Source organism: Medicago sativa, chromosome 1 (assembly GCF_051527215.1).
Source record: "Medicago sativa cultivar Bolivia chromosome 1, Bolivia_mono, whole genome shotgun sequence".
Classification (NCBI taxonomy): Eukaryota; Viridiplantae; Streptophyta; class Magnoliopsida; order Fabales; family Fabaceae; genus Medicago; species Medicago sativa.
This window is the reverse complement of record NC_140749.1, coordinates 33,325,689-33,351,403: the sequence shown is the minus strand read 5'-3', so window position 1 is coordinate 33,351,403 and position 25,715 is coordinate 33,325,689. Positions and strand designations below refer to the sequence as shown.

The 25,715-nt window shown below is 33.2% G+C and overlaps 1 protein-coding gene across 3 annotated transcripts; it reads right to left on the bottom strand.

Moving 5' to 3' along the window:
- Positions 1 to 2,171: 2,171 nt before the first annotated feature.
- LOC146954449 (putative disease resistance protein At4g27220) lies at positions 2,172 to 25,699 on the bottom strand. 3 transcript variants are annotated; one of them, XM_085716370.1, is made up of 9 exons: positions 25,464 to 25,699; positions 25,318 to 25,385; positions 25,138 to 25,233; positions 9,174 to 12,010; positions 8,541 to 8,789; positions 7,724 to 8,440; positions 3,559 to 4,251; positions 2,777 to 3,337; positions 2,172 to 2,599 (listed from the first exon to the last, which is right to left on the bottom strand). In XM_085716370.1, the coding sequence occupies exons 4-9, from the start codon at positions 11,964 to 11,966 to the stop codon at positions 2,567 to 2,569; spliced, it is 5,046 nt and encodes a 1,681-aa protein (XP_085572496.1). In that variant the 5' UTR covers positions 11,967 to 12,010; positions 25,138 to 25,233; positions 25,318 to 25,385; positions 25,464 to 25,699; the 3' UTR covers positions 2,172 to 2,566. The 3 variants fall into 3 exon arrangements, 1 of the variants encoding a protein (XP_085572496.1); XR_015013301.1 differs by lacking the exons at positions 2,172 to 2,599; positions 2,777 to 3,337 and adding an exon at positions 6,643 to 7,452 and having other exon boundaries at positions 4,033 to 4,251; XR_015013303.1 differs by lacking the exons at positions 2,172 to 2,599; positions 2,777 to 3,337; positions 25,318 to 25,385 and adding an exon at positions 6,643 to 7,452 and having other exon boundaries at positions 4,033 to 4,251.
- Between the last annotated feature and the right edge of the window lie 16 nt (positions 25,700 to 25,715).

Sequence of the window (25,715 nt, the reverse complement as noted above, 5' to 3'; positions counted from 1 at the left end):
TGTTCTTGTTGTTAACAGAGATATTCTACTAGTTTATTTACTTTAGTTCACCTACTTCTGTTTTCATTAAAATTGTGTTGAGAATATGGTTTATATATATATTCTTTTTCTTAAGACGCCAAGTCTCGAAGCAAAGCCCACAAGGTTGAGCAGAGAATCTTGCACCAAGTTGATCCAAGGGAAATTGGCGAAATATGGTTTACATCAACTTATGTCATGTGTTTCTTTTCTTATATATTTTAGTGTTTGAAGGGTTGAAGGTTCACTCTGAAAGTTATTTTCACTGAAGGTTGTTTTTTTTCCTTCAAAATCCAACATAAAATTCTTCTATTCTACCATTGAACGTAGAGAGAGTGTGTTATGTGTGTCTTAAGTATAGTATCGTATCTACATGGATTGTCGTTTCGTCCAAACAACTCGCGTTACTTATTTTTGTAAGTTTGACGATATAAAAGATAAAAGGGTTAGAAAGGTTGCAATTTTTATTTGTTTGCAACAGAGCAAGTTTACCTTTTTTTGGTTGTAGAAAAGTAAGCAGCGGTTAGGATTCTTCGAATTCCCCCTGTTTATATTGTTGGATATTAAGTAACAGCAATGTCGCGTTTATTTATCTTAGGTGGACTATACATGTGATGAGGCCGTTGGGACGTTACTAACCTACTTTGGTCTGTCCCTCCAATGGCTAACTGTACCTGCTGATCGCACGGTGATCCTTACATGCAGGGTCTTGCTAATTCAAAGGTAATTGAAACATAAACTTAAATTGACTTTCTAGTGTTTCGCAAGGCAATGAAGGTCAAGTTTCCCTAGGTTTTCCCATCTATGAATCTTAGGAGACTCACAACACCCTCTCTGTCATACCTCAATTTTTGACCTAAGGTCTTACCGTCACATGTCCTTTGACCCGGAATATTCTCTGTCTTTTCAGCGAAAATTTTGGCAGAGATGTATTTTAAAATACCTCATTTTTGTTCCGATTCGGGCCCTCTTCTCACTCTTTTTCTTATTATTTTATTCTTTATTTTTACTTTTTAATTTTCCATCTTTTACTTTTATTTTCATTTTTATTTTTATTTAGTTTTATTTTCATTTTATCTTTTATTTTTTATTTTGTTCTTACTTTTATTTTTATTTTTTTATTTTTTCGTTTTTTAGGTTTTGTTTTCCCTTTATTTATTTCCTTTTTATAGTAAAAAATCCAAAAAAAATAATATTATATCCAATAGGTCCAAGATTTCGTCTAGGGGTCCAAAAATTTCTCTGTTTACACCACACGCCACAATTACAGGACTCAATCTCACAAGTCAGCAGCTTGTTTCCAAGTAAAGCACAGAAACGCGTTTCTGCCTTAAATCTCATTCAAGCTCTTTAAAGCTTTTTAATAAAATTGAATTTCTATCCGAAAATAGAATTGCAAGTTTTGTTTAAAAAGGCCAGAAGAATCAAGAGTCAGACACAATTTAGATGACTGGATTCTTGCTCAGGAATCTCGCAAACTCACTAGTGGTCAACAGATGGCCATTGTCTCAGGGTCGAGAGGCATGAACCCGGATTGTTTGGACGAAACCTGCACCAGTTAGGTTCAAGTGTAATGTAGATGTATCGTTCTCGACTGAACTTAACATAGTAGGCCTCAGTATGTGTATTCGGGATGCTGCAGAGGAGTATAACTTGGTTTACACCGTTGTGTTCAGTAGAGGTTGACGAAGCACTGGGCCTCAGTAAAGCGTTGCAATGGGTGATTGCATTAGGCCTTGATAACATGGTTTTCTCCTTGGATACGAAGCTTGCTGTTAATGCTGTCAATAGCAATGTTAGTTACTCGGATTTTGGATCTATTATTTCTCATTGTAGACAACTACTTAACATTAGTCTTAACAACTCTAAGGTAGAGTTTAGCCGGCGGAAAGGAAATGAGATGGCTCACAAGTTAGCACGGACAGCCCTATTAGACGCTAGCTCCCCCTTACATATTGAGATTCCTTCTTGTATTTATGAATTGTTATCTAACGAAATGAGATGAATTTATTCCCTTAAAGGAATATATATAACAACAATATTTAGTATAGTCAAATCAAGTAAATAGATATACCCTCATCACTTCATAGCAAACACGTATAAGGAAATTAGTCCCTTGTTCATAAAATAAATATGTAAAATACGGCAATGGCTAGAAGAAAATATAATTATATACATTTTATTTATTTTTGTCAAATAATTATATACATTATCACTACTCTAATATACACGAAAATGTTATAATAATTACTTGCACACACATACAATAATAGCTAGCTAGTGATTTATAAGACGAACATATATATACATAGATACATAAAAATATAATTTACGAAAATCAAGGATGTTACATTTCACATCAAACATTGCTTCTAATGAATCACAATCTTTTACTTCTAATTCTTCCAATCCAAATAGCACTTGAAGAACATTTGGTGGAAAAAGTACATGTGATAAAATATTACACCTTTCCACTACAAGATGTTTCAAATTGCAGAACACATTGTGATCAAGTTGACCATTCCACAAATCCTTTAGCTCAGGATAGTCAGCTAAGCACTTGAATTTTACAAAATGCAACCTGATCATTCAAATTAATAAATCAAAAGGCAAATCAAAAGGGTTTTTAACCAATCTCTAATGAACATGATCTACTCTACTACAATACAATTTTCCAACTTCAAAATGAACATGATCTACATAGATAGTCTTAAACTAACCCCAAGAAAATAAATTGATGGATGAGAGTAAAATATACCTTGTAATCAAACATTTTCTTTATGGTTACATTCAGGTCACCCTTTGTTGTGTTGGCCACTCCCAATGAAAAAATTTCCATTCGAGGACATTCTTCGACAACTACAACTTCCAGCAATGGAAACTCAATGGGGCATGGGCATGAGCAAAATCGACAAAGCCTTGGTAAAGAAATTAGTTCAAGAGTTTGTAAACTGCAAAATACAATCTCGTTCGTCTCATCTTCTATACCGTTCACAATATCCTCAAGCCAATTACACATTTTAATCTTCATTGTTGTGAGTTTGACAAGACTCTTTGCTGTTGAGTGTGTTATCAAATTTTTCAACCCATTGCAGTTTGTTACCTCCAAATAGGTCATATAACTAAAGGTAACAGATGATGGAACCAACATTATCAGACTGGAACACTGATAGACATAAATGCTTTCAAGAAAATGTAGAAAAGGATCAATTTGAAATCCTTCTTTACATATATATTTAAGCTTGGGCAGCTCCCATAAGTCCAACTCTCTCGGTCCCGGGCTAAACTGAGGTGTACTCTCCACACTTGTAACTACCTCCTGCAAAACCAAAATATACTTGAGAAATATATGTTTTCTCTATCATTTTTTGAAACAATTAAAAATATTCTACCTTGTGCTAAGTAGAATATTATCACATAAAATTATCAATCAATAACACTGAACCAACGTAATAGACATGTTGAATAAATTGTCTAATATAACCATTAAAAAAAGTTGTGCATGTAGAGGAAGAATATGATATTTGACACAATTCTTACCTCCTCAATCACAAAAAGAGGTTGAGATGTTGAGATATTGAGCTCATCTAATTTTGGACATTCGAACAACTTTATTTTATTCAATGATTTACATTGAAGAGAATGGACCCCAACAAAGAATGCCTTAAGTTTGGTCAAATCTTCAAGTGTAATGGATGTCAATTGAGGAAACACAAATTTAACCATCTCATTTGTTCCTTCTTCCTTGGCAACAATTTCTTCAATCCCACATTTACTTACTCGAAGACTTTGAAGTTGCATCATATTGCTAGCCACTGAGAGTGGAAAGAGGCTTATCAAGTTTTTGCATTCCACAACATATACATCATTTAAATTTTGAAACCGCATAGTGTAATTTGGATCCTCCTTCCATACATGCTTCAGTTTTGGAAGATTGGATAGTCTTAATTTCTTCAATTGACTAGAATTCTGCACAACAATTTCTTTGGCAAATTTATCATTCAAATCAAAAACTGCTTTTAATGATTTACAATCTCTCACATCTAATTCTTCCAGGTTCATCAGCACTTCTAGCAAATTAGGTTGAAAGAGAACATCGGATAAAAAATGACATTTATGAACCACTAGATACTTCAAACTCCTTAATGTGTTATGCTTAAGTTGACCATACCACAATTCTTTTAACTCAGGATATTCAGCTAGTCTTAAATGCTCAAAACTACCAAATCCCACCTGTTAAAACAATTGTAATGTCAGTGAGTTCAACAAACGTAGTAGAAAAATATAATGCATGTACAAAATAGTTTTTTACACACTAGTTAATGTAAAACTCAATTTAACAATTGTATTCATTTTAAAAATAAGGATAATAATAATTTTCTCTAATGCTAACTTTTAAAATTAGTCTAGTGAAAAGAAATATTAGTAGTTGGTAGTTAGTGGGTAGATTGTTGGTAGCTAGTGCTCTATTTATTTTTTAGGCTTAATTAATGATTTGGTCCCTTAAGTTATTTGTTGGTTACATTTTGGTCCCATAAGTTATTAACGTTACAATTTGGTCCCTTAAGTTACTTTTTGGTTTCGTTTTGGTCCCTTAACTATTAAAAGTTTCGTTTTGGTCCCTTAACTTATTTTTTGGTTTCGTTTTGGTCCCTTAACTTATTTTTTGGTTTCGTTTTGGTCCCTCCAAAAAATAAGTTAAGGGACCAAAACGAAACCAAAAAATAAGTTAAGGGACCAAAAGGAAACCAAAAAATAAGTTAAGGGACCAAAACGAAACCAAAAAATAAGTTAAGGGACCAAAACGAAACTTTTAATAGTTAAGGGACCAAAACGAAACCAAAAAGTAACTTAAGAGACCAAATTGTAACGTTAATAACTTATGGGACCAAAATGTAACCAACAAATAACTTAAGGGACCAAAAGAGTAATTAAGCCTATTTTTTATCATTCACAATTATAATAACTAAATTTTATTCATCAAAAATCTCAACGAAGAAAAATTAAACTTTTTTTAATTTTTATTGCTCATAATAGTGATATTGATTATTTTTTTACGTTAAAAGTAAAAACTTTAGTATGATTCTTTTAAACAATGAAATGATGTTTTTTCATATGAAATGATATTTTTTAAAATATAAAAGTTGACAAATAGCTCTATAGTATATGAAATTAATTGTTAATTTATTCATTTATGAAACAGGTGTACCGGTACTTACACCTTGATTTAAGGGTGTACCATATAAAAGTCGTATTTTTGATGGAAGCGGAGTTGAAACATCCCGCGGCAACCAAAGCTATGATGCATTTCTGAGTTTTGGTTAAAAAAGTCGTGTTTTTTAGGTGTGATTACACATGGAGAAAGGAAGAAATTGTGTTTCTGATCAGTGAAGCATCTTGTGACGGCGCCAGAAACGTTGCTCATGGCAAGTGGTGAAGGATATCATAGAGATGAGAAGGAAGAAAGTGAATGAGGGGACCTTTAGTTCTCGTAAAAAAAAAGACAATTACATTTGTGCTCTTCAGTTTTAATTTTTCCAAAAAACAAAAACATGGGTCTTTTGGTCCAAGTGAAAAGGTGCTAGTTGTAAAGTATACTTTCATAAAAACGAGTGAGTCTATTGTAACAATCTCTCTATATATATTCAAAAAAAATACACGCATTTTTTTTGTTGTAATTATAGTATAACTCGGTTATATCTTTCACGCCTAATTTCTTGAGCGATCCAAATGAGAGGTAAACTCTCCTTAAGAGTTTTAATGTTGATGCATGCGCAAGGCTGGATTCGAACTCATGACTTTAGTTAAGTTAAAAAAGACTTGCGTCATCTCTTCTAAACGTTTTAGAGCCGTTTTTTTAAATATTTTAAACTCCATATCTTTCATCTAAACGCTTTAGGGTGTTTTTTTCAATATTTCGAACACTGTTTCGGAAAAATCACAATCTCTTATAGTTTTTCATATCTATGTAGCACTTGCAGTACATTTGAGGGAATATGCACATTTGATTAAAAAAAAACACGTCTATGAACTACTAGAAGTTTCAAATCGCCAAATAACGCATTGTGATAAAGTTGGTTATACCACAAATACTTTTGCCCAGGGTAATCAGAAAAGGTGGAATATTTTAATTACGAAATGCAACTTGATCAATCAAATTCATTAGTATATCGACTACATATGAAGAGATATATCAAAATTACTCCCCTAAAATTATCAAAATTACTATTTTTTTTTCCATATAATATAATTATATTATTTACAATTGTTTATGAATGTTTTGCTATCCAAAAAGACTCCAAACTCTTGAAGTCTTTGTTTGGGTATATGGGCTCCATTGTAAGTTTGTAACCTCTAGCTCCACTTCTATGATATTTTTTATCAAATATGATTTTCTTTAAACTTTTTTTTTGACAAAATGATTTTCTTTAAACTATGCATCTCTTTTGTTTTTTTTTTTAAGAGTGTATTGCGATATACTTTTAAAATCTCCAAATAGTTGTTTTTTCACAAAGTTCCTAACATTGTAAATTAAAAATCAACTATATATTATGCATCCAAAGAAAATAGAAACGCAAATCATGATATTGTTACACAAGAAATAAAGTGGTGAATCAAGCATACCTTATCTTCAAACATGTTGTATATTGTACTGTTTAGGTTCCCCTTCCAAAGCCATTCTGAATCATTTTCTGCAATTTTAACTTTTCAAAGAAGTGGAGTACTTGTGTTTCCTGCTGCAAAAATCTTCATGCGAGGACATTCCATCACAGTTACTTCCTCCAATAATGGAAACTTCAAGAAATACTTATCAGAGCAAAATTTGATGAGGCTTGGCAAACAGTCCAACATTAAAATTTGTAAACTAATAAAACCAATGGCAACATTCTCTACTCCAGTAATTATTTCTTCAAGTGAATTGCAATCTTCTATCTTCAGCAGTGTGAGCTTGTCCAAACTTCGCGCCGTAGGAGTTGTGAATAAATATTTTAGCCCATTGCATTTTATTATCTCCAACTGCGTCAGATGATTAAGGGTGACAGAGGAAGGCATCAAATTTGTCAAACTAGGACAACTAATAACCTTTAAGCATTCAAGGAACTCAAGAACTGGGTCAATTTGAGATCCTTTCTCACATATATGTTGAAGTTTAGGCAATAGATTCAATGTCAAAATTTTGATTTGTGTATGAGTCTTCTCACTTATTTCTCCTTTATCTTGAAATATCTTCTTGAAGCAACTATCCTCAACAAATAGTGACTCAAGAGTATGCACATTTTCTAGAAACCAATAAGGAAATGTAGCATCTTCAGTGTTATAGCTACTCAAGCCAACAAAGGTCATTTTGCGAAAGAGGGCACCTAAGTTTTGGGTTTGCAATATCATGTCAGCATCCGCCTGTACCATCCTCAACAGCTCCAAGTTTGGAATCACCTAAAACATATATAAACAACAATGTAAAAGAATTAAAAAAATTATTATTGAGTGAAACATCAATTACATTGAGTAAAATTTGAATTTTTTATTTTGGCCAATACCTCTGTATTTTTTTCAATTTCTTTTCAACTCACATACATCCTTTATAGAATTTATCAAATACTTTTTTGAAATGGCCAATGTTAGTAGTTGTTATTTTTGTAATAGAAACTATCAAGCACATTTATGAAGTAAAATATTTTATGTAAACATTATATGATATGAATACCTCTTCGGCAATGAAAAGTGGTTGTTTCGTTGAAACAGAATGTTCGTCATCTTGAAAATTTGAGTTTTTTGTAGTTAGAGATCTGAACAAATTCAACCTCGTACATTTGAAAACATCAACTTTTCTCAAAGATCGACATAGCAGAGTATGATTTCCAGCATAGAAACCATTGAGGTTGTGTAAGTTCCAAAGCAATAAAGAAATTAGTTGATTAAACTCAAATATGGGAGCTTCATTCACGCTGGATTCTTTCTCCTCTGCAACAATTTCCTTCAAGTTTCCACAAAAACTTATATGAAGCAGTTGGAGATGTGAGCAACGAGTGGCTACGGAGAGTGGTAATAGATACTCCAAACTTGCACAACTAGATAGTTGTACATTTATTAGATTTTGAAAACTAAGAATTCCTTGAGGATCACCACTCCATATCTTTTTCATCTTCAACAGTCCATCAAGAGTAACCTCTTTCAATTGTGTCGTAACCTCTTCACTGTTATTTTCACTCATTTCAAATATCTCTTCAACTAAAGCACAATCTGTAACCTCCAACTTCTCTAGATTATTGTATGTGTTTTGCATTGAAGAAGGAAAAACCACAACAATTTTTTCACAATTGTTCACTTCCAACATCTTCAGTGGTTCAAATTGGCGGTGCCATATTGTCTTCAAGTTGTCCATATCCTTCAATATGATTTTCTCTAATTTCAAAAAATGAACCTATGAAATCATGAATAACCACCATCAGTATAAATAATTATTTAAATTGCAAGTTTAAAAAAATTACTTGATTGTTCCCAATAATAGAATTACCATATACCTCTTTCACTGCATTATTTCTCTCCTTTTTAGCTATTATCTCCTCCATCATAAGACAATTACTTATTTCAAGGTGTTTTAGGTTCATAAAACTTTCAACCAAAGTAGAGGGAAATAAATACTTCAATCCAACACAATTATCCACAATCAAGCTAGTCAAGTTGCACATAGATTGATAATTGTCATCCCAAACTTTATTCAAATTGAGAAGTGAGCTCAATTTAAGGGTATCCAAATTAGGAAACTCAACCTACATAAAAACAAATTAACAGAAATCACATTACTCAATTGAAACAACGTATAACTAAAAAGTAAAAACTATGAAACAGTATGAAGTCTTCAAATACAAGAATCTAGTTAAATATTTTTTAAGAATAAAAACTAACTTATTACTAATAGTATACTCATAATTTTTTAAATAACTTTTATCATCACATCTTTGTTTTATATAGAAAAAAATAAGCATTATAGTTTTTTGAACAACAAATATTAATCTTGTTCATTTACTCAATTGTTTTTATTTTTCGCTAAAGGTACCAATTTATTCATAAATCAATCTGTTTGTACATATCACAAAATTAAAAATTATATCATTTGTACAAAATTAAAGAAGTTAAAAACAAAAATAACATACCTGAGCATTGAAAAATGGTGTAGTAGAAGCATAAGGCTCTAAACCTTGATACTTTTCCTTACTTCTAAGATGCGTCAAATAATCAGAGGCGAAATTATCAAGTGTTTCCAAATGTTCTAAAGTCAAAGAACGTAATAGAATAAACTCAATTTTTTCATCAGTGATATCATTATTTGCACTTGAATTGTTGTTTCCAAACACTATATCCTTCATAGAATTGCACTGACAAACTTCAATCTTAGAAATGTGGGAAAATTCTTTAACCATTGCATAGGAGAATATATATTTTAATTGGGCACATTTTTTGACTTTGATAACACTGAGATTTCCAAAAGAAGTAATTGAAGGTTGACCATGACAAATATGCTCCAAATTTCTAAGATTAAGAAGTACTAGTGTTTCCAAGATGGGAAAGGACACGTGGATTTGATTCCTCTCTTTAGAGTCTACAATGTGCTTCATGTTTGCATTATTTTGGATGTGAAGATGTTTCAGCATTGGAAATCCTTCCCCATTTAGTTGATAAAGCACATTTTGAATTCCATCTACATCATCCAAGTACAAATTCTCAACACCTTTAATCAATGCTTTAATTCCATGCTCCAAATGTATGTTTGTACCAAGTTTGAGCATCAATGTTTTCAAGGTTCCATCCTTAATGTCAGCCCAGTCCCATACATCTCCAATAGCTATTTTGTATCTTTCCAGCTTCTCAAACACCAATTGCAAGTCCCTTGGCAACATCCAAGACTCACGAATTTGTAATTCTAGAGCTGTCAAGTTGGGTAGCTTTCGAAGCTCAGCAATGCTTGCATTTTCATTTTGAACCTTTGAATTCACATCTTTCCAATTAATAGAGGTATTTCCCATGTACAACTCCTCCAATTTAGTCAAACTTGATATGATGTTGGGTGAGACCACTTCTATTCCTGAATGGCTCAAATCAAGCATTCTCAATTGAAGCAATCTCCCTATTTGTCTTGGCAACTTGATCATTGAAGATTTCCAAAGGCAAAGAATTTCTAAATTTTGCAAAGCTTCTAATGCATCCATATTTTCCAAAATGCATTGATACAAACACAATGTTCGAAGGTCTGTTAATAACCGAAACGATGTGGGTAATGATAACAAGTTCAAGCGCGTTAAATCTAGCACTCTAAGGCTTTTCATACCCTCAAAAAAAGTATCAGGGATTTTTAAAGAAGAATTACCATTTGACAAAACAAAAAACTTAATATTTGGACAATCAATAGTTTGAGGAAGCTTGTGTATATCGCACCTCTGTAGAACAATTTGCGTGCACCTTTCAAAAAAATCCATGGGTGGCCATTCCTTATCAGATTGTTCTCTTAGAAGTACATGTTTGTCCTTACGTGCTACAGAGATTGCAAAATCACGAACAAAGTCATGCATCTGGATATATCCGTCTGTTTTAACTTCAAGCAATAAACAAGTTGCCTCCAAAGATTTGATTCTTGTGTAAAGTTCGTTTCTTGCATCATCCATGGTATCATTATGCTTCAATATGTCCAAACCCATTGCAACTTTGAGAATGTACTCTATATCATCACCTAATAGTAATGCAAAAAGCAAGAAGAGGGCCCTCATTTCATCACTCTCCAAAAAGTCATAACTCAATTCAAAAGCAGAATAAGTTAAATCGTCTAATGAGTTATGACTTTGCAATTTCCTTAATGCATATTTCCATGATTGAACATCCTTCTTAGTTTTCATTGCACGCGCTACTGTCACTACCCTAAGAGGCAAACCTGCACATTTTTGGGCCACTTGAAATGGTATATCTTTCAAATTGCTATCTTTAGCCGCATCCCCTGCCATAGATTGAAACAAGTTCCATGTCTCGTTTTCATTCATAAGTTCAACTTTGAAACTGAAATCCTTTGGAACATCCATTTGCAGCAACACTTCTTGATTTCTGCATGTCATCAACAATTTGCAACCATTATGTTCATTTCCAAATGGAATCCCCACTGTTTTTAAATCAAGTATGGTCCAGAAATTATCTAGAATGATAAGGATACTTTTTTCCATCTTGATTCTTTGTCTTAGGCGTTGTGCTCTGCCAAGAATAGTCTCCTCTTCGAATCGCAGACCCAAGAAATATGCAATCTCCCCCTGAATTCTTTTAATGTCTGGATTTTTTGATACTTCCGCCTTAACCACTTTATCGAACAATTTATGTTCCTTGGCTGTTTGAGCAACTTTCTCCACCAGAGTGGTTTTTCCCACCCCACCCAAACCATAGACCCCAATCTTGCGTGAAGTAGGATCTGCTAAAGCATTCACAATGTCCTCCTTAAGCGACTCCCTTGTAGCATACTTTTCACCATCTCTTGTTGGGGATGAGAATGCTACATCTAGAGGGAGAAGGTAACCAACTTGATCAAAATTCACCTTTCCTTGAACTTGAACAACATCTTTTGTAATTTTTGTAGCTTTCCTACTTAGTTTATGACGTAAAATCAAGTTGGGGAACGACAATGCTAAGCACCTGACATTGGCAGGAGGAGGGTTTTGAAGCCCATTCGCCTTTTCAATGACCTCGTTCACTTTGTCCAACCAATTCCGAACATCTTTTTCAATTTCTTTTCCATTTCCCCTCTCTCTTTCAACCGAATGGCTCACTCTTTGTCTTGCAGCCTCAAGGTCATCAACATGATCGTTTAACGTCTTGAAGTTCCGTTTGTAGAATATCAAGTAACTTGCTTGACGTCCAATAGGCACAACGGTATATTCTGCTATTTTTGCAACAACAGAAATTAAAATTTCCATTGATTTTCGTTTCTTCTCCTGTTCCTTGTGACTGGAGTCAAAGTCTGAAAATGAAAGTAAAAGATACTATTTATGGAATGAGGGCAAAAGAAACAAGGGCAACATATGCTTTGATTAGAAAAATGTAGACAATTAAATCCAATAATAAAGGTAGACTAAGCAAATTGAATTTCATCGCAATCATGTGTAACCAATCAAAATTTTAAGACTTGTATTTTTTATTTTTTTTTATAAAAAGATTAAATTAATTTTTATCTCTATAGAAAGAGATATTTTAGTTTTAGTCTCCATAAAATAGATGATTTTCATCCTTTCAAGTTTTAAAAGTATAGTTTCTATCCCATGTAAAGTCCATGTATTATTATTTCTCTTTGTTTTACTCCGAACTTAATACTTTTTGTCCTTGGCATTTTTTTTTCTTTTTGATCTGGAGATAAATCTCCTATCTCCTATCTCTTATCTCCTCTCCTTTACATACATTTTAATATAGTCTAAACAGCCAATACACTTGGCAATCTAAAATTTTCTATCAAAGTCAATGTCACATGTCATCATTTTTTTCCAAACCATTGAAACAAAAAATTTATGTTGGAGGAAACCAGGCAAATAAATTTGTTTATGATGGTAAGTCATTCAAATATCATTGACTTATACGTAATAATTTCACATTATACTTGCTAGGTTTTTTTTTTTTTGTTAGATGAAACAATTCAAATGGTTTTTTTTCTTATAGTACGTCATTCAAATAGCGTTGGCTTATACTTAATAAATTCACATTAAATTCACAAATAACCTTAAGATGAGTTACTCCCCTGAATAATCAATAATAAAAAACGAGTTTCACTAATGCATGAGACAAATATTTGTTGCCGAGAAATATTAAAAAAATACGACACAACTTTTTGTCACCTTTTTTTTTGACAAAACTTTTTGTCACCTATAACGTAAATAAAATATGAAACAAATATTTATCACTGATATTACAAACTGATACATAAAAAGCACAAGACAAATATTTATCACTAATATATATGAAAACATGATATAAATATTTGTCACTAATAAATATAAAAAAATTAGACAAATATTTGTTGTTGATGCCTAAATATAACCAAAACAAATACAAGAAAAATATTTGTTACAACTATTTTAAAAAATACACGACCAATACTCATCACTGATAAATATTAAAAAAACAAAATAAATATTTTCTCTAATGTATAAAAAAAGAAGAGACGTATTTTTGTCATCGATAAATAAAAAAAAAACACATGTGTAATATTTTCCCCTAAAACAGTAAAAAATGTGAAACAATATATATCTTTAAAAAAACTTGAGATTATTCTTTATAAATCAGGAAATATTAATAAGTGTGCATGAGTTTCTTTCTTTATAAATTAGGAAATATTAATAACTCATACATAAAAAAGTATGGGACAAGTATTTATCACAATTATTTTATGAAGTTATTATTACTAATAAATATATAAAAAAAAATTGGACATATATTAGTCAATAATAAACACCTAACTTTTTTTTTTGTCAGAATAAACACATAACATATAATTGTCATTACAAATAAAAAAAATCAAACAAATATTTATTATTGATATACGAAAAATTATGAATCAAATATTTTTCACTGATAAAAAAAAAACACTATTAAAATATAAGTCATTAATACATAAAAAAAATATGGTAGAAATATTTATCATCGGTAAATCTACAAAAAAGAAGGACAAATTTGTGATTCATACATAAAAAAAGGCAACAAAAAAAAAATCGTTGATAAATATACAAAAATAATTGAATTATATTTTTCATTTTTTTAATGAAAGTAAAAATTAAATTAAAAAAAGAAGGAAGTACAATACTAGGGGAGGGGGACGTTGGGGCAAGGACTTGACCTAGTAAACCCCAAAAGCAAAACCCAACAATTCAGTACAAAAATGGCAATAAAAAAAAAAAAAAAAGAACAGCCCTAAACAACCACTATCACAGACAATCCAGCGAACCCACGTAGGGGCGCGAAACCGAATTGCAAAAAATTCAAAATGAATATTCTGAGCATTTAAATAGGCGTATGGATCGTCTGCAAACACAGAAACTACCAAAGTTCCAACATCTCCCTTCAAAAGTATCAGCATGCCATAAACGCTCTTTCGAGCCAAAGGAATCAATTAAGAACTGAATCCACAGAGTCGTGGTGGTCTTGAAACTTCAGTCACAGTCCAGATCGAGGGATGAACAAACAACAATAATCTATCATTGTCCACCAACGACGCAAGAAGCGACCACGACTGATAAAATCCTTTAGGTACGATGAATGACTACTACCGTCAACACGGAGCATCTACACACCTAGCCCTTTCGAGCAAGATTAGGATAAAACCAGCCATGTTGAATGGAGATATGCATCCAACATAACGCCAGAACTAAAGAACCCATATCTTCAATCTAGAAAACCAGATTCAAGATTTTCAGACCAAATCACACAGCTGATATAAAGTCACCACCCATCTTAATCTACGCGGAACAAAACGAAAACAAACGCCAATAAACTGAAACGAAAAAAACATATCAAAAACCAGATCGAGACTAACTCATAACAGCGTCAGCTCCAGAGCTCTATAAGACAGCGAGGATGTTGAACGAAACAAGTGACCACAACAGAATCCACACACACCAAGACTGCGAAAGGACAGCCGTAGTGGCGCTTCATCGACGACGATCTGAAACCCATAAATATATTTTATATTTATACATAAAAACACGGGACATATATTTATCACTAATAAACATAAAAAAAAAATAAAAAAAAACATGTGATACATATTTGTCATCATTGCGGCAAAAAAAAAAACTGACATTTAAAAATTCACGGGATAAATAATTTTCATAAATAAATAAAAAAAAATGAAACTTGTATAGATTAAAAAATAATAGTCTATCACCTGCGCATTGCACAATCTAGCAACTGGTATAAGACATATCCATCAAAAGTATTGGGTCTTAAGGACCACAATCTACGTGATTTTCCATAGACACATATGAAGTTAACGAATGTTGCATAACGATCGATACAAAAATGTAGTTACAAATTTTATAGGAATGAAAACAAATAAAATTGATTCAGAGGTCAATTAGTTTTGATCAAAGGTTTAAGATGGATTTTTCTGAAATCATTAAAAGTCGAACCGTTTTTGCAAAGAATGAAATTTGCCGTAACCAGATAAGTTTTAAAATTATAACGTCTCATCTCTTTCTATGTCCAAGACCGACAGAGGAAGTGATTGTTTTGTTGGATGCTAGAATAAAAAAATTGGCTTAAGGCCCCTGTTAAGATTCATACTCGTCATATGGTTTTAGTGTAGTTGATTTAGTTGGTTTATCTTTTTAATTTCATGTCCTTCCCAAGAATGGGAAATGCCCTTACACTTATAAAATAAATTTGCTGAAATGGTTCTTTCAAATATAAGATATATTTCAAGGACATTTTATATCTAGGAATAAAATATAATAAACTTGTAACAAACATTAGAATGCTTATTAATCCAAATGCATATTAATCCTAAAACAAATTATAATTAATAACTTGAGTTGAGTATATTACATTTAACTAGTAAAAAAATTAAAGATAAAAATGAACAACATGTAAAATAAAAAACAACGTCATAGTGGGAGAGTTTGCGGCATGATTATCTCAAGGAAAAGAACAGTGTTCGATTCATTGTCGAAACAAAATTGGATTTGTACAATGCCTTTAAAGTTTTTATTATAACAAAATTTTAAAGATAAAATTGATATGCTAATATATGTTCAAGTGTGCATAATCATAGATTAAATTTAACAAGATCTGAACATATATAAGAGCATCAAAAGCACAATAGAAATTAAAAGACTTGGTAGAAGATCTTAAGAAAGGTCAATTAGAAGTCAACATTTTGGATCAGAAGAGAAGAAGTCACCCAGAAGCTAGTGAAGACCACACTCAGGATAATCGGGCTCTAAGTCACTCAGACTTTGTGACATCAAGACTTTGAGGGACCCAAAAGCCTAATCATCTTTGTCTTCTTCTGAGAAGGGTCACTTCAGTACAATTAGTCTTCTTCTGAATCACGTGCTTAGTCAAATTAAAGGACAAAAGGAATGAAACGAATAATTCTATTAGCAACAATGGATTTCGAATGTCTCTTCAAAAGACATTAACCATATCAGGCAACATTCCAATGTCTTTGATTTGATGCTTCTCAATGACTCTTAATGTGTTGGCACTTATCCAACGTCTCTCAAATCCTTGCATATATAAGGAGCTGAAGACTTGGAGAACAATAACAAGAGTCTGCAATTTTAAATGCGCCCTTACTCTGTCAAATTCAAAAGCGCATAGAACCCTTAAGATTTTCTTACAAAGTTCATATCTTAAAAATTATGAGTCTAAAGAGTCTGTTTAGTATTGTAATTTCTTACACCTTTGATTGTATATCAAGTGTAAAAACACTCTTTTATTTGTAAACACTTAGAAATCTCATTCAGTTGTGATTGAACATTTGAAAGTCTCTTGGTTGTGTGCTTGAGCATTGGAAGTCTCTTGGTTGTGTCCTTGAGTATTTGTAATCAAGTGTGATTTTGAGTATTTGTAATCAAGTGTGATTATAGTGAAAATCTTTTGGAAGTGCAAGGGGAGTTGACTACTCTTGGATTCTTGGAGAAACTAGTATAATTGCTTTGTCTCTCTCTCTCTCTCTCTCTCTCTCTCTCTCTCTCTCTCTCTCTCTCTCTCTCTCTCTCTCTCTGTGTGTGTATATATATATATATATAGTACATATCAAGTGAGAGGAGTAGTTATAATGAGAGATGAGAGGATCTTTTATCAACCATTAGATCGAAATCAATGGTCCTGATTAAAAAATTTATAATAGTGATGTATGTGCCTGATTATTCTCAATTCTTCCATTGTCTCTTCTTTTCCTGGTTTCTTCTTCTCACTTCTTCATAATTCCCTCTCCACTTGGTTCATCTCCAGAATTCGATTTTTATTATATTTTTAGTATCTCTTTCAATGTTATAATTTCTAACCACAAATTATCATGAAAAATCCAATTTAAAAAGTAATAAGAAAATAAGAACATCTAAACTCAGATCCAAAAAAGCACAACCATGAAAACACTTCTTTCCCAGATGACGAACAACGGCAATGAAGTTCGGGGAACATGAACACCGACGAAAAGGAACGTCGCCAACTAACTTCGATTATATCTCATGAAAACCGACCATTTGATACTCCGGTGAAATAATAATAATATGCCCCTTTTTTTTTGTTTACGTAAGGAAATTTTGTTTTTTAGGTAAATTGGTTTTGCAAAATTGAATTGAACATAAAAAGTCGATGCCTGCTATTGATCTAGATTCGAAAGGTAGAGAAATGTAAAATGAAAAATGGCATATGAACAAAGAGATGGAGAGATGTGGAATTTTATAGATACAGGAAAGAGATGAAGAGATAGGAAGGTGTGGATCTTGCTTGATGAATCAACTATGAACCAGAAGAAGAAAAATAACGACAATAACACAAAGGAGATGATTCTAAGAATTTGAATTTTTCTTCTTAAAAAGCAATTAAAGAGTGAAGCAGAAGGAGATGAGGGTAGGCGAGAGTGAAGAAGATAAAAGGTAGAGGTTGTAGTGCATGACCCTTTTTAAAGAGCAATTAAATCTGAAGAGTTGATTTTGATCCAATGGTCCAGATTAATTCCTCTCATCCTCTCATTATAACTACTCCTCTCATTTGATATGCCCTATATATATATATAACTTTGTGTTTGTTTTATATCACTGCATTTAGACTCTGAACATCTTCAGACTATGACCAGTACTTAGAAAAGTTTGAAAAAGTCAACACAATTCAACCTCTCATTTTTGTAATTTTCTCACTTTTATTCATTAAGTCACCAATTTGAGAGGCAGTCTAGCCCTTGTAAAAAATAAAATTTCAGATGAATTCTTGCTGACTAGAGGATTATTTTCATTGCGGACCCAAAGTTCTGAAACCATAGGCATACATTGGGGAATTTATTGTGGTCAAAGATGCTAATTACGAGAATGAGAAGAAAAAAAAGTCTTAAGCTCCAACTTAGGTTTGAGTGCTCGACAATGTTAAAACTCTTATGGTGAGTTTGTCGCCAATCAATAGCATTAAAACTCTTATAAAGAGTTTACTTACAATTTGGATCTCACTAAACTCGAAAGATTAATGATACGATAAAATAAAGTGCACTCTTCGAGTCAGTGCCAAACTCCAAATCTCTTTCACTAAAATAATTCTCAAAACCTTCCAAAGTCTCTAAGGAGTTATTTCTACATAAAATATGAAACTAATTCCCTATTACTACTCTTAGCATAACAAACGAAAATAAACTACTTTTCCTAATATTAATGGATAGTAACTACTGTGATAATCTTTTTGTTATTGAGTTGTAACGTAATCCCTTCACTTTAGCATCATCATGATTGCAGGTCCGGTCTCTAACAACACCTCCTCTTGCCCAAAGCTATCACTACTCCGCTCCTCAAAATCGACCTTGTCATCAAGGTCAGATAAATCTTCAAATGGTACAGGTAACATCCTATTGAGGCAAATAACATCTCTTCCATTAATAGTAGATTTAGAATGTATAAATGTCGCCTGTTTAGTGGTGTCCATATCAGCATTTACTGCAAGCTTAACATCCCTTCCCTCCCATTGGAATTCCATTGTTAAAGCATCATGATCATGAATACAGGGACCCAAATTTCTCAGCCACTGCATGCCCCAATACTATGTCAAATCCCATATTGGAAGGAGATACAAATCTACAATAAACACATGACCTTGGAGCTCCAACCTCACATCAGTACTCTTCTTGTTACATAATAGATATTTTCCATTGCCCATATACACTTTGAAGCGCTTAGCATCCACCCAAGACAGACCCAACTTATCAACCAATGCCTCTCGAATAAAATTGTTATTACTTCCAGTATCAATAAGAACTCCTAACATTTTCTTTTCCATCATAGCTGAGATGCGAAAAATGTGCAAAATTAGAGAAAGTATTCAAGTTTACCTCCAATTCGTCCTCTTCGATATTATCTGAAAAATTTTGCGTTTCGTTGCTTTCTTGTTCCTCTCCATGACTGGACACCCCCATCATTCCATTTTTGCAGCGGTGATTAGAATAAAAAATTTCATCACAGCTGAAGCACATACCTTTGTCACACTTTTCACACCATTCTGTTGGTGACAACCACTTGATTAGTAGTTGTGATTTCCCTGTTGGAACCGATTGCAGCGGTACTTGGTTGTTAGTTGCCGGAATTAACACCTTACTTTCCAGGGATTTATAAGGTGGTTGTTGGGACGTTTCAAGAAGACGGGGACTCTCACGACCGAATATCCCACATAGGTCTTTGTTTATATCCTCATACAGTTATGCACGGTCCATGGCATCAACTAAATTTGTCGGCAGGGAGAGGAGCAGCTCATGGCGGATCTCAAGTTTCAATCCCCAATTAAAGAAATTCAGGAACATGTCGTCAATAATGCCGCTGGTAAATTATGATTGGAATCAAGCTATTGTGTCTCGTTGGATCAACTTAGAAACACACCCTAATGGATCCTCATATATGGAAGGGACAAAACATTTCTGCACTTTGTGGCGGAAATCATCCCAAATTCCCAAATGTTGATTGCACCGCTTTTCTCCATCTACTGGAACCATGAGGAAGCTTCGTAGTCAAGATTGAATGATGTAACAGCCCGATTTTCGTTAGATTTATTTTTTTTATTTTAATTGCTTTTATATGTGCTCTTATGTAATTATTTGCCTTTGTGTGTATTTTGGTTGAAATTCGTAGGATTCGGTGTTAGAAGGGTATTTTAGTCATTTTGGACTTAGGGGTTTTTTGGTCATTTTGAGAGTAGGATTAATTTTTGTAATTTAGTTGAAGATTATTTTTAGTACTTACTGAGAGTTATTATTTCACCAAGTTACTAGAGAGAGTGTAGTAATTATTTATTTACCGGTAAGTGACCGTTAGTGATATATTTTACCGTTAAGTGAGTAATAACATTTTTGGGGTTAGAATAGAAATGGGTTAGGCCCATTAAGATTGTGAATTAAGCCCAATTAAAGGAGCCTATATAAACTAATGTTAGTAGAGAAATAGGGTTTTACCACATTTTTCATTTGAGAAGAGAAGAGATAGATGCTAGAGAGAAGAACAAGAACAAGGGTTAGAGCTAGAAGAGGGATTCATCATCTAGGAGCTAAATTGAAGCTTGGGTTAGAGATTCTTGGAGCTAGAGGTAAGAGGGTTAGATTTCAACCATAATTCCTAACTTTTCATTTTCTACCCATTTTGTGAAATTGATGAATTGGACCTAATTAATTGTAAATTCGTGCTTATGTTTTGATGCAATGTTTGGGTATGTAAATTGAATGTTAATTGAGTTGTTGATGATGAAATTACATGCTCAAGTTGTGGTTATATGTGTGCTTTGCATTTTTGTCCAAAAATGAAGATATGAGATGTTGTTGTGCTGAATTATTGATGAATTCATGATGGTTAGTTGTTGTTGTTGTTGAGAGATGTTGTTGTTGATGATTAAAACCTTGGGTAATTATAATTGTGGAGTTTGTTATGACTTTGTGTTGTTTTTGAAGTTTTAATGAAAAATGGGTCAAATGGTGATTTTTGTTAGGAGAATGTTTTGGGGCAAATTTTATATGAAATTGAGTGTCTTTTCATGTTTAGAAATGTTTAAACAAACCTTGGGATCAAATTTGAGCTTTGGGAAGTCAAAATTGGGGTTTTGGAGTGAAAATGAGGTTTTTCCCGAGACTGGACTGTCATAACTCGCAATGGCGAGCAAGCTTACTCGCAATGGCGAGTGACTGATCACTCGCAATGGCGAGTGGACCTACTCGCAATGGCGAGCTGCACAGGTCAGTACTCCCTGTTTTGTGTTTTCGTGCCTTTATCCCTCGTTTTTGTTTTGAACTGGTTTTTGGTATGAACTTGAAAATTGTAGATAATATTTTTAGCTTTCTAAAGGCGTTGGTTTGACTTGAATATGATTTTTGGTTTTCAAGTTATGGGGAAAATATTCTTGAAAAGTTTTATCGAAAAACCCGCATAACTAATTCTAAGTCGACCCAAACCTTGTGGAATGTTTTTAATCTTTGAAACTTGATTTTTATGAGTTCAATTAAGGTATTCAAACTATGATGCGGTGAATTTAACTTGTCTTTCTTTGAAAATGGAAATTTTTGTGAAAACTGATCAAGTGAGACGAACTTCGGAATTTTTGTGAATCCTCCCTATGTGGCCGATGAAATGCTTATGTAACCTCTACTGCACGTATAAGTGACTTGTGAGAATACATGGCATAAGCAATTGAGCTTGTAGAATTGGTTTTGGTTCATAACCCCTAGTATTTCTAAGTTGTGACTTTTGGAGACGAACTTGGTAGAAAATGACTTTAAGAGTTGATTGTCTTGTGAATCCTTTATGGATAGTTGATATATTATAAGTGGAGATGATTAATGGTGTATATATGTGACAACTACATGTTAATTGGAATATGGATGTCGTTGGTGATTGTATATATATATGTATATATATATATATATATATATATATATATATATATTTTGTGGTGGTGAATTGTTGTTGATTGCATATATACTAAATGTTGGTGATGTTGAGGTGATTTCTATGTGTGAACATATGCATTTGGAGTTGAGTCATATGTTCATGCATTCATGACTGATGGTGGTGGATTATATATCCAATTGAGGTAATTACGATGTTTTTGTTGCATCGGAGGTGACGACCTTGGAGGTGACTCGGTACCGCATGCATCTAGATGAGTCTAGAATCATTGCATATATTGTTGGTGTATTGAAATGCATTTGAGTTGTGTATGATGATTGGATTGTTAATTGTTAATTGACATGGTTGTATGGTAATATGTGTATGACACACTTGTTGACGTGGACTTGTGATGATGAGGTTGAATGATATGAATATTGTGAATGCTTGTGAGTACATATATGATTTGTAGTCATTGTTTCTTCAAAGTACCTTTCATTTCCAATATTCTTGTTAATTCCTTTTTTGGATTATGATGATGTAATGCTAACCCTCAGTGGTTTACCACCTACCTTTACGTATGGACGGGTAGATGGAGTGCCGGATGCTTAGACCTTATGCTTGATGTTGCCGAGGAGTGGAGTTCCTCTTTTTATGTGCAAGTGTCTAGATTAGGGCTCTGATCTAGGGTAGTACTTGCATGTTGGATTTTGTTTTGACTATGTAGTTTGGAGTTGAGATATTATTGTATTTGAGATTTGGAGGATATGTTCTTATTATATTGAGCATTGAGGTTGTTTATGGACTATATGTATGTTCCGCTGCTATGTGATGTAACATGATCTTTATGCATGTATGTTTTAATTTGAAGACGTAGCATCTATTTCTAGAATATATTCGTATGTTCGCGCGTTTTACCGCTTATTAGAAGTAGGGTGTTACAAATGACACCATGGTAAGGCGAGTGTCGGGTGCCAACTGGTAGAGCGTGAAAAGCTTGTTGATTTTGTAAATCGAATCTTCGACTCCTTTCCAATTGAAACGTCGAACATTGAGGCGGAGTGTCTTCGTGACAGTGGTGAAGTCAGCCGGTGGTGGTGGTGGTTGTCTGTTATTGTTTTCAGATAACTCGATGAGGCGTGCGTCAGTGGATGCCATGTATTGTTCGAGGGAGGCAACGAAGCGAGCCAGTTGGTTGTTAGAGTGTTGTTTCAAGCTTACTTCCATGGCACGAAGTGCTTCAGCAATATCTTCGTTACACATGATGAATTCGATGAAAGCACCGGTTGATACGATAAAATAAAGTGCACTCTTCGAGTCAGTGCCAAGCTCCAAATCTCTTTCACTAAAATAATTCTCAATACCTTCCAAAGTCTCTAAGGAGTTATACACAAAAATTAAACTAAATTCCCTATTATTACTCTTAGCATAACAAACGAAAAATAAACTACTTTTCCTAATATTAATGGATAGTAACTACTGTGCTAAACTTTTTCTTATTGACTTGTAACGTAATCCCTTCACTTTAGCTTGGACATGATCGCAGGTCCGGTCTCTAACAACACCTTTTGTTGCCCAAAGCTATCCATTAATCTCCATAGTTGAATGTCGAGGTTACTAGGTTGTTATTTGGTTAAAATTTCAAACAAATAGATTTTATTAATGGTTAGCCACTGAATGGTGTTTATGGTTGATGAGAAACGACATATTGTTTAAATGTTTTGTGGGCGACATTTTGGTTGTAACAGATAGCATCAAATTGCTTAATTCTAGATCTAGCTACAAACCAAAATCAAGATTGAGTTTTTTTTTACTGTATCTTGATTTTGGTTTGTAGCTAGATCTAGAATTAAGCAAAGTGTTAATTTTTCTCTGTGGTGTTTTAATCTTTCGCCTTGTCTTCAAAGTGGTTATCATTATTTTGTAATGGGATCGAGTACCCTTTATACTTTCATTATATATTTTAACCAAAAATAATTAGAATATTATGACAATCTTTAAAAAAAATTAGAATTTTTTAACAAAACATTAATTAAATATGAATTTTTATATTTTTTGTGTTAAAAATTTTATATATTTTTGGAAAATATTGTTATCATTTTCAACACATTTCTGAAAAATTTCATTAGAAAATATGAAGGTTAGACATGAGTTGACTAAAAGGGGCAAAAGTTATGGTGCATAAGTCATTTCCTTATGCACCGTGCATAAACACTTCACAACCATCATATTTCTTTCATTTTGTGTTTGTCCTTTCTCTCTCTACTCTTTTGAAAAACAAATTTTCTCTCACTTTCTCTCTAAGAAACCGATCTGGGATGAAGCTTCATCTTCTACACACCTCCGGCGCGGTGGCCGGCCGCCCTAGGGCAATGGCGCCGCCGCCGGAGTAGTAGGAAATGACTCCGATTTAATATTTTTTTTCACTTTTAAAAATCCTTTTCCTTCTATAATCCAAATCCGGACTCGGTTTTTAGAGATAAACAACCAAACAGTGTAGATCTAGGTTTTAACTTTGTTCCCATTCCTTTCGTTTTCGTTCGGTTTCCTTCTTCTTCTGCTCCTTCACCGCCGTTTTCTTCTCTGCTTTCTTTGCTTCCCATCTTTGTTGTTTCGCTAGCTTCTTCTTCGTGTTCTTGGGGAGTTCTGAAGTGGGTTGTAATGGTTCTGGGTTTGGAGATGGAACTGTGGATTCGGGTTCGTGATTTTCACCATAACTACACGAATTTCCGGACCCATGGGCTGGGATTTATGGCTAGGCAATTGCTGGAAAACATTAAGTACATCTAATGGTTTTGGAGTACAACTGCTGGAAACCATTAAATACATCTAATGGTTTTCCACAGCAAAATGGTTTTGGCATTCCGGTACGGTGATGATGATGACCGACGATGTTGATGATGAGTTTGAAGATTCTGGAAACCATTTCCACAGCAAAATGGGTTTGGAGTACAACTCACAGAAACCATTTCTTTCCTCCTCCTCCAATTGTGTCAGTCCAAAACTGAATGATGGCAATGACTCTAGGTCCTTAGTTTTTTTCACCTGCTGGAAACCATTAAGTAAATCTAATGGTTTGGAGTATAACTCACAGAAACCATTTCCACAGCAATAAGGTTTTGTCATTCCGGTACGGTGATGATGACGGTGATGATGATGAACGACGGTGTTGATGATGAGATTGAAGATTCCAGTGGTGATGATGATGAACGACGGTGATGATTCAGTTTATTTTCGTGTTTGGGGGTGTAGGAAGTAATTATGTTGGGATTTATGCACGGTGCATAAGGATTTCCTTATGCACCATAACCGTTCCCACTAAAAGGTAGGACTAATTTCATAAATGAAAAATTTTAAAAGACCAAAAACCTTAGAAATATTTTAGGGGGACTAAAATCAAACGTTGATATATTTAGGAATCTATTTACTTATTTAACCCTTAATTCATTTGCTTATAAAAAACAAATTAAATTACTGAAAACAAAGATCATTAGGCCTTTTGATAATTTTTTATTGAAGAGCATGTACCTCTTACCTGCTAGATTATAAATCAATGGAACAACCGGTGCTATTGATGATGTGATCTACAAGACTGATACAAAATAGCTTCGAAATGAAGAAAGTAAATGATCTGCAAACAACAAAATATTAAAAAAACTTCAATCTCATATTGCAAAAATTTACTATCTGCTAGATTATAAATCAATGGAACAACCGGTGCTATTGATGATGTGATCTACAAGACTGATACAAAATGGCTTCGAAATGAAGAAACTAAATGATCTGCAAACAACAAAATATTAAAAAAACTTCAATCTCATATTGCAAAAATTTACTATCTATTAGTTAATGTGTACCTACCTCTAACTACTTGTTCAAGAAACTCCAATCCTCGAAATGAACAGAGTGAGTACAACAAATTAAAAATGCAAACAATATATGAGATAACTTTCCATCACTATTTTTTTTGTGTTTTGTTTTGTTTTGTTTTTTTTTTTTTTTTTTTGTGTTTTTGAGATAGGAATGCGAAAATAACAAAAATCTGAAAGACAATCAACAAAGCTCTTTTTTGTTTGATTTCAAAAGCAAGAAACTCTGAGAAACTATGTTTCG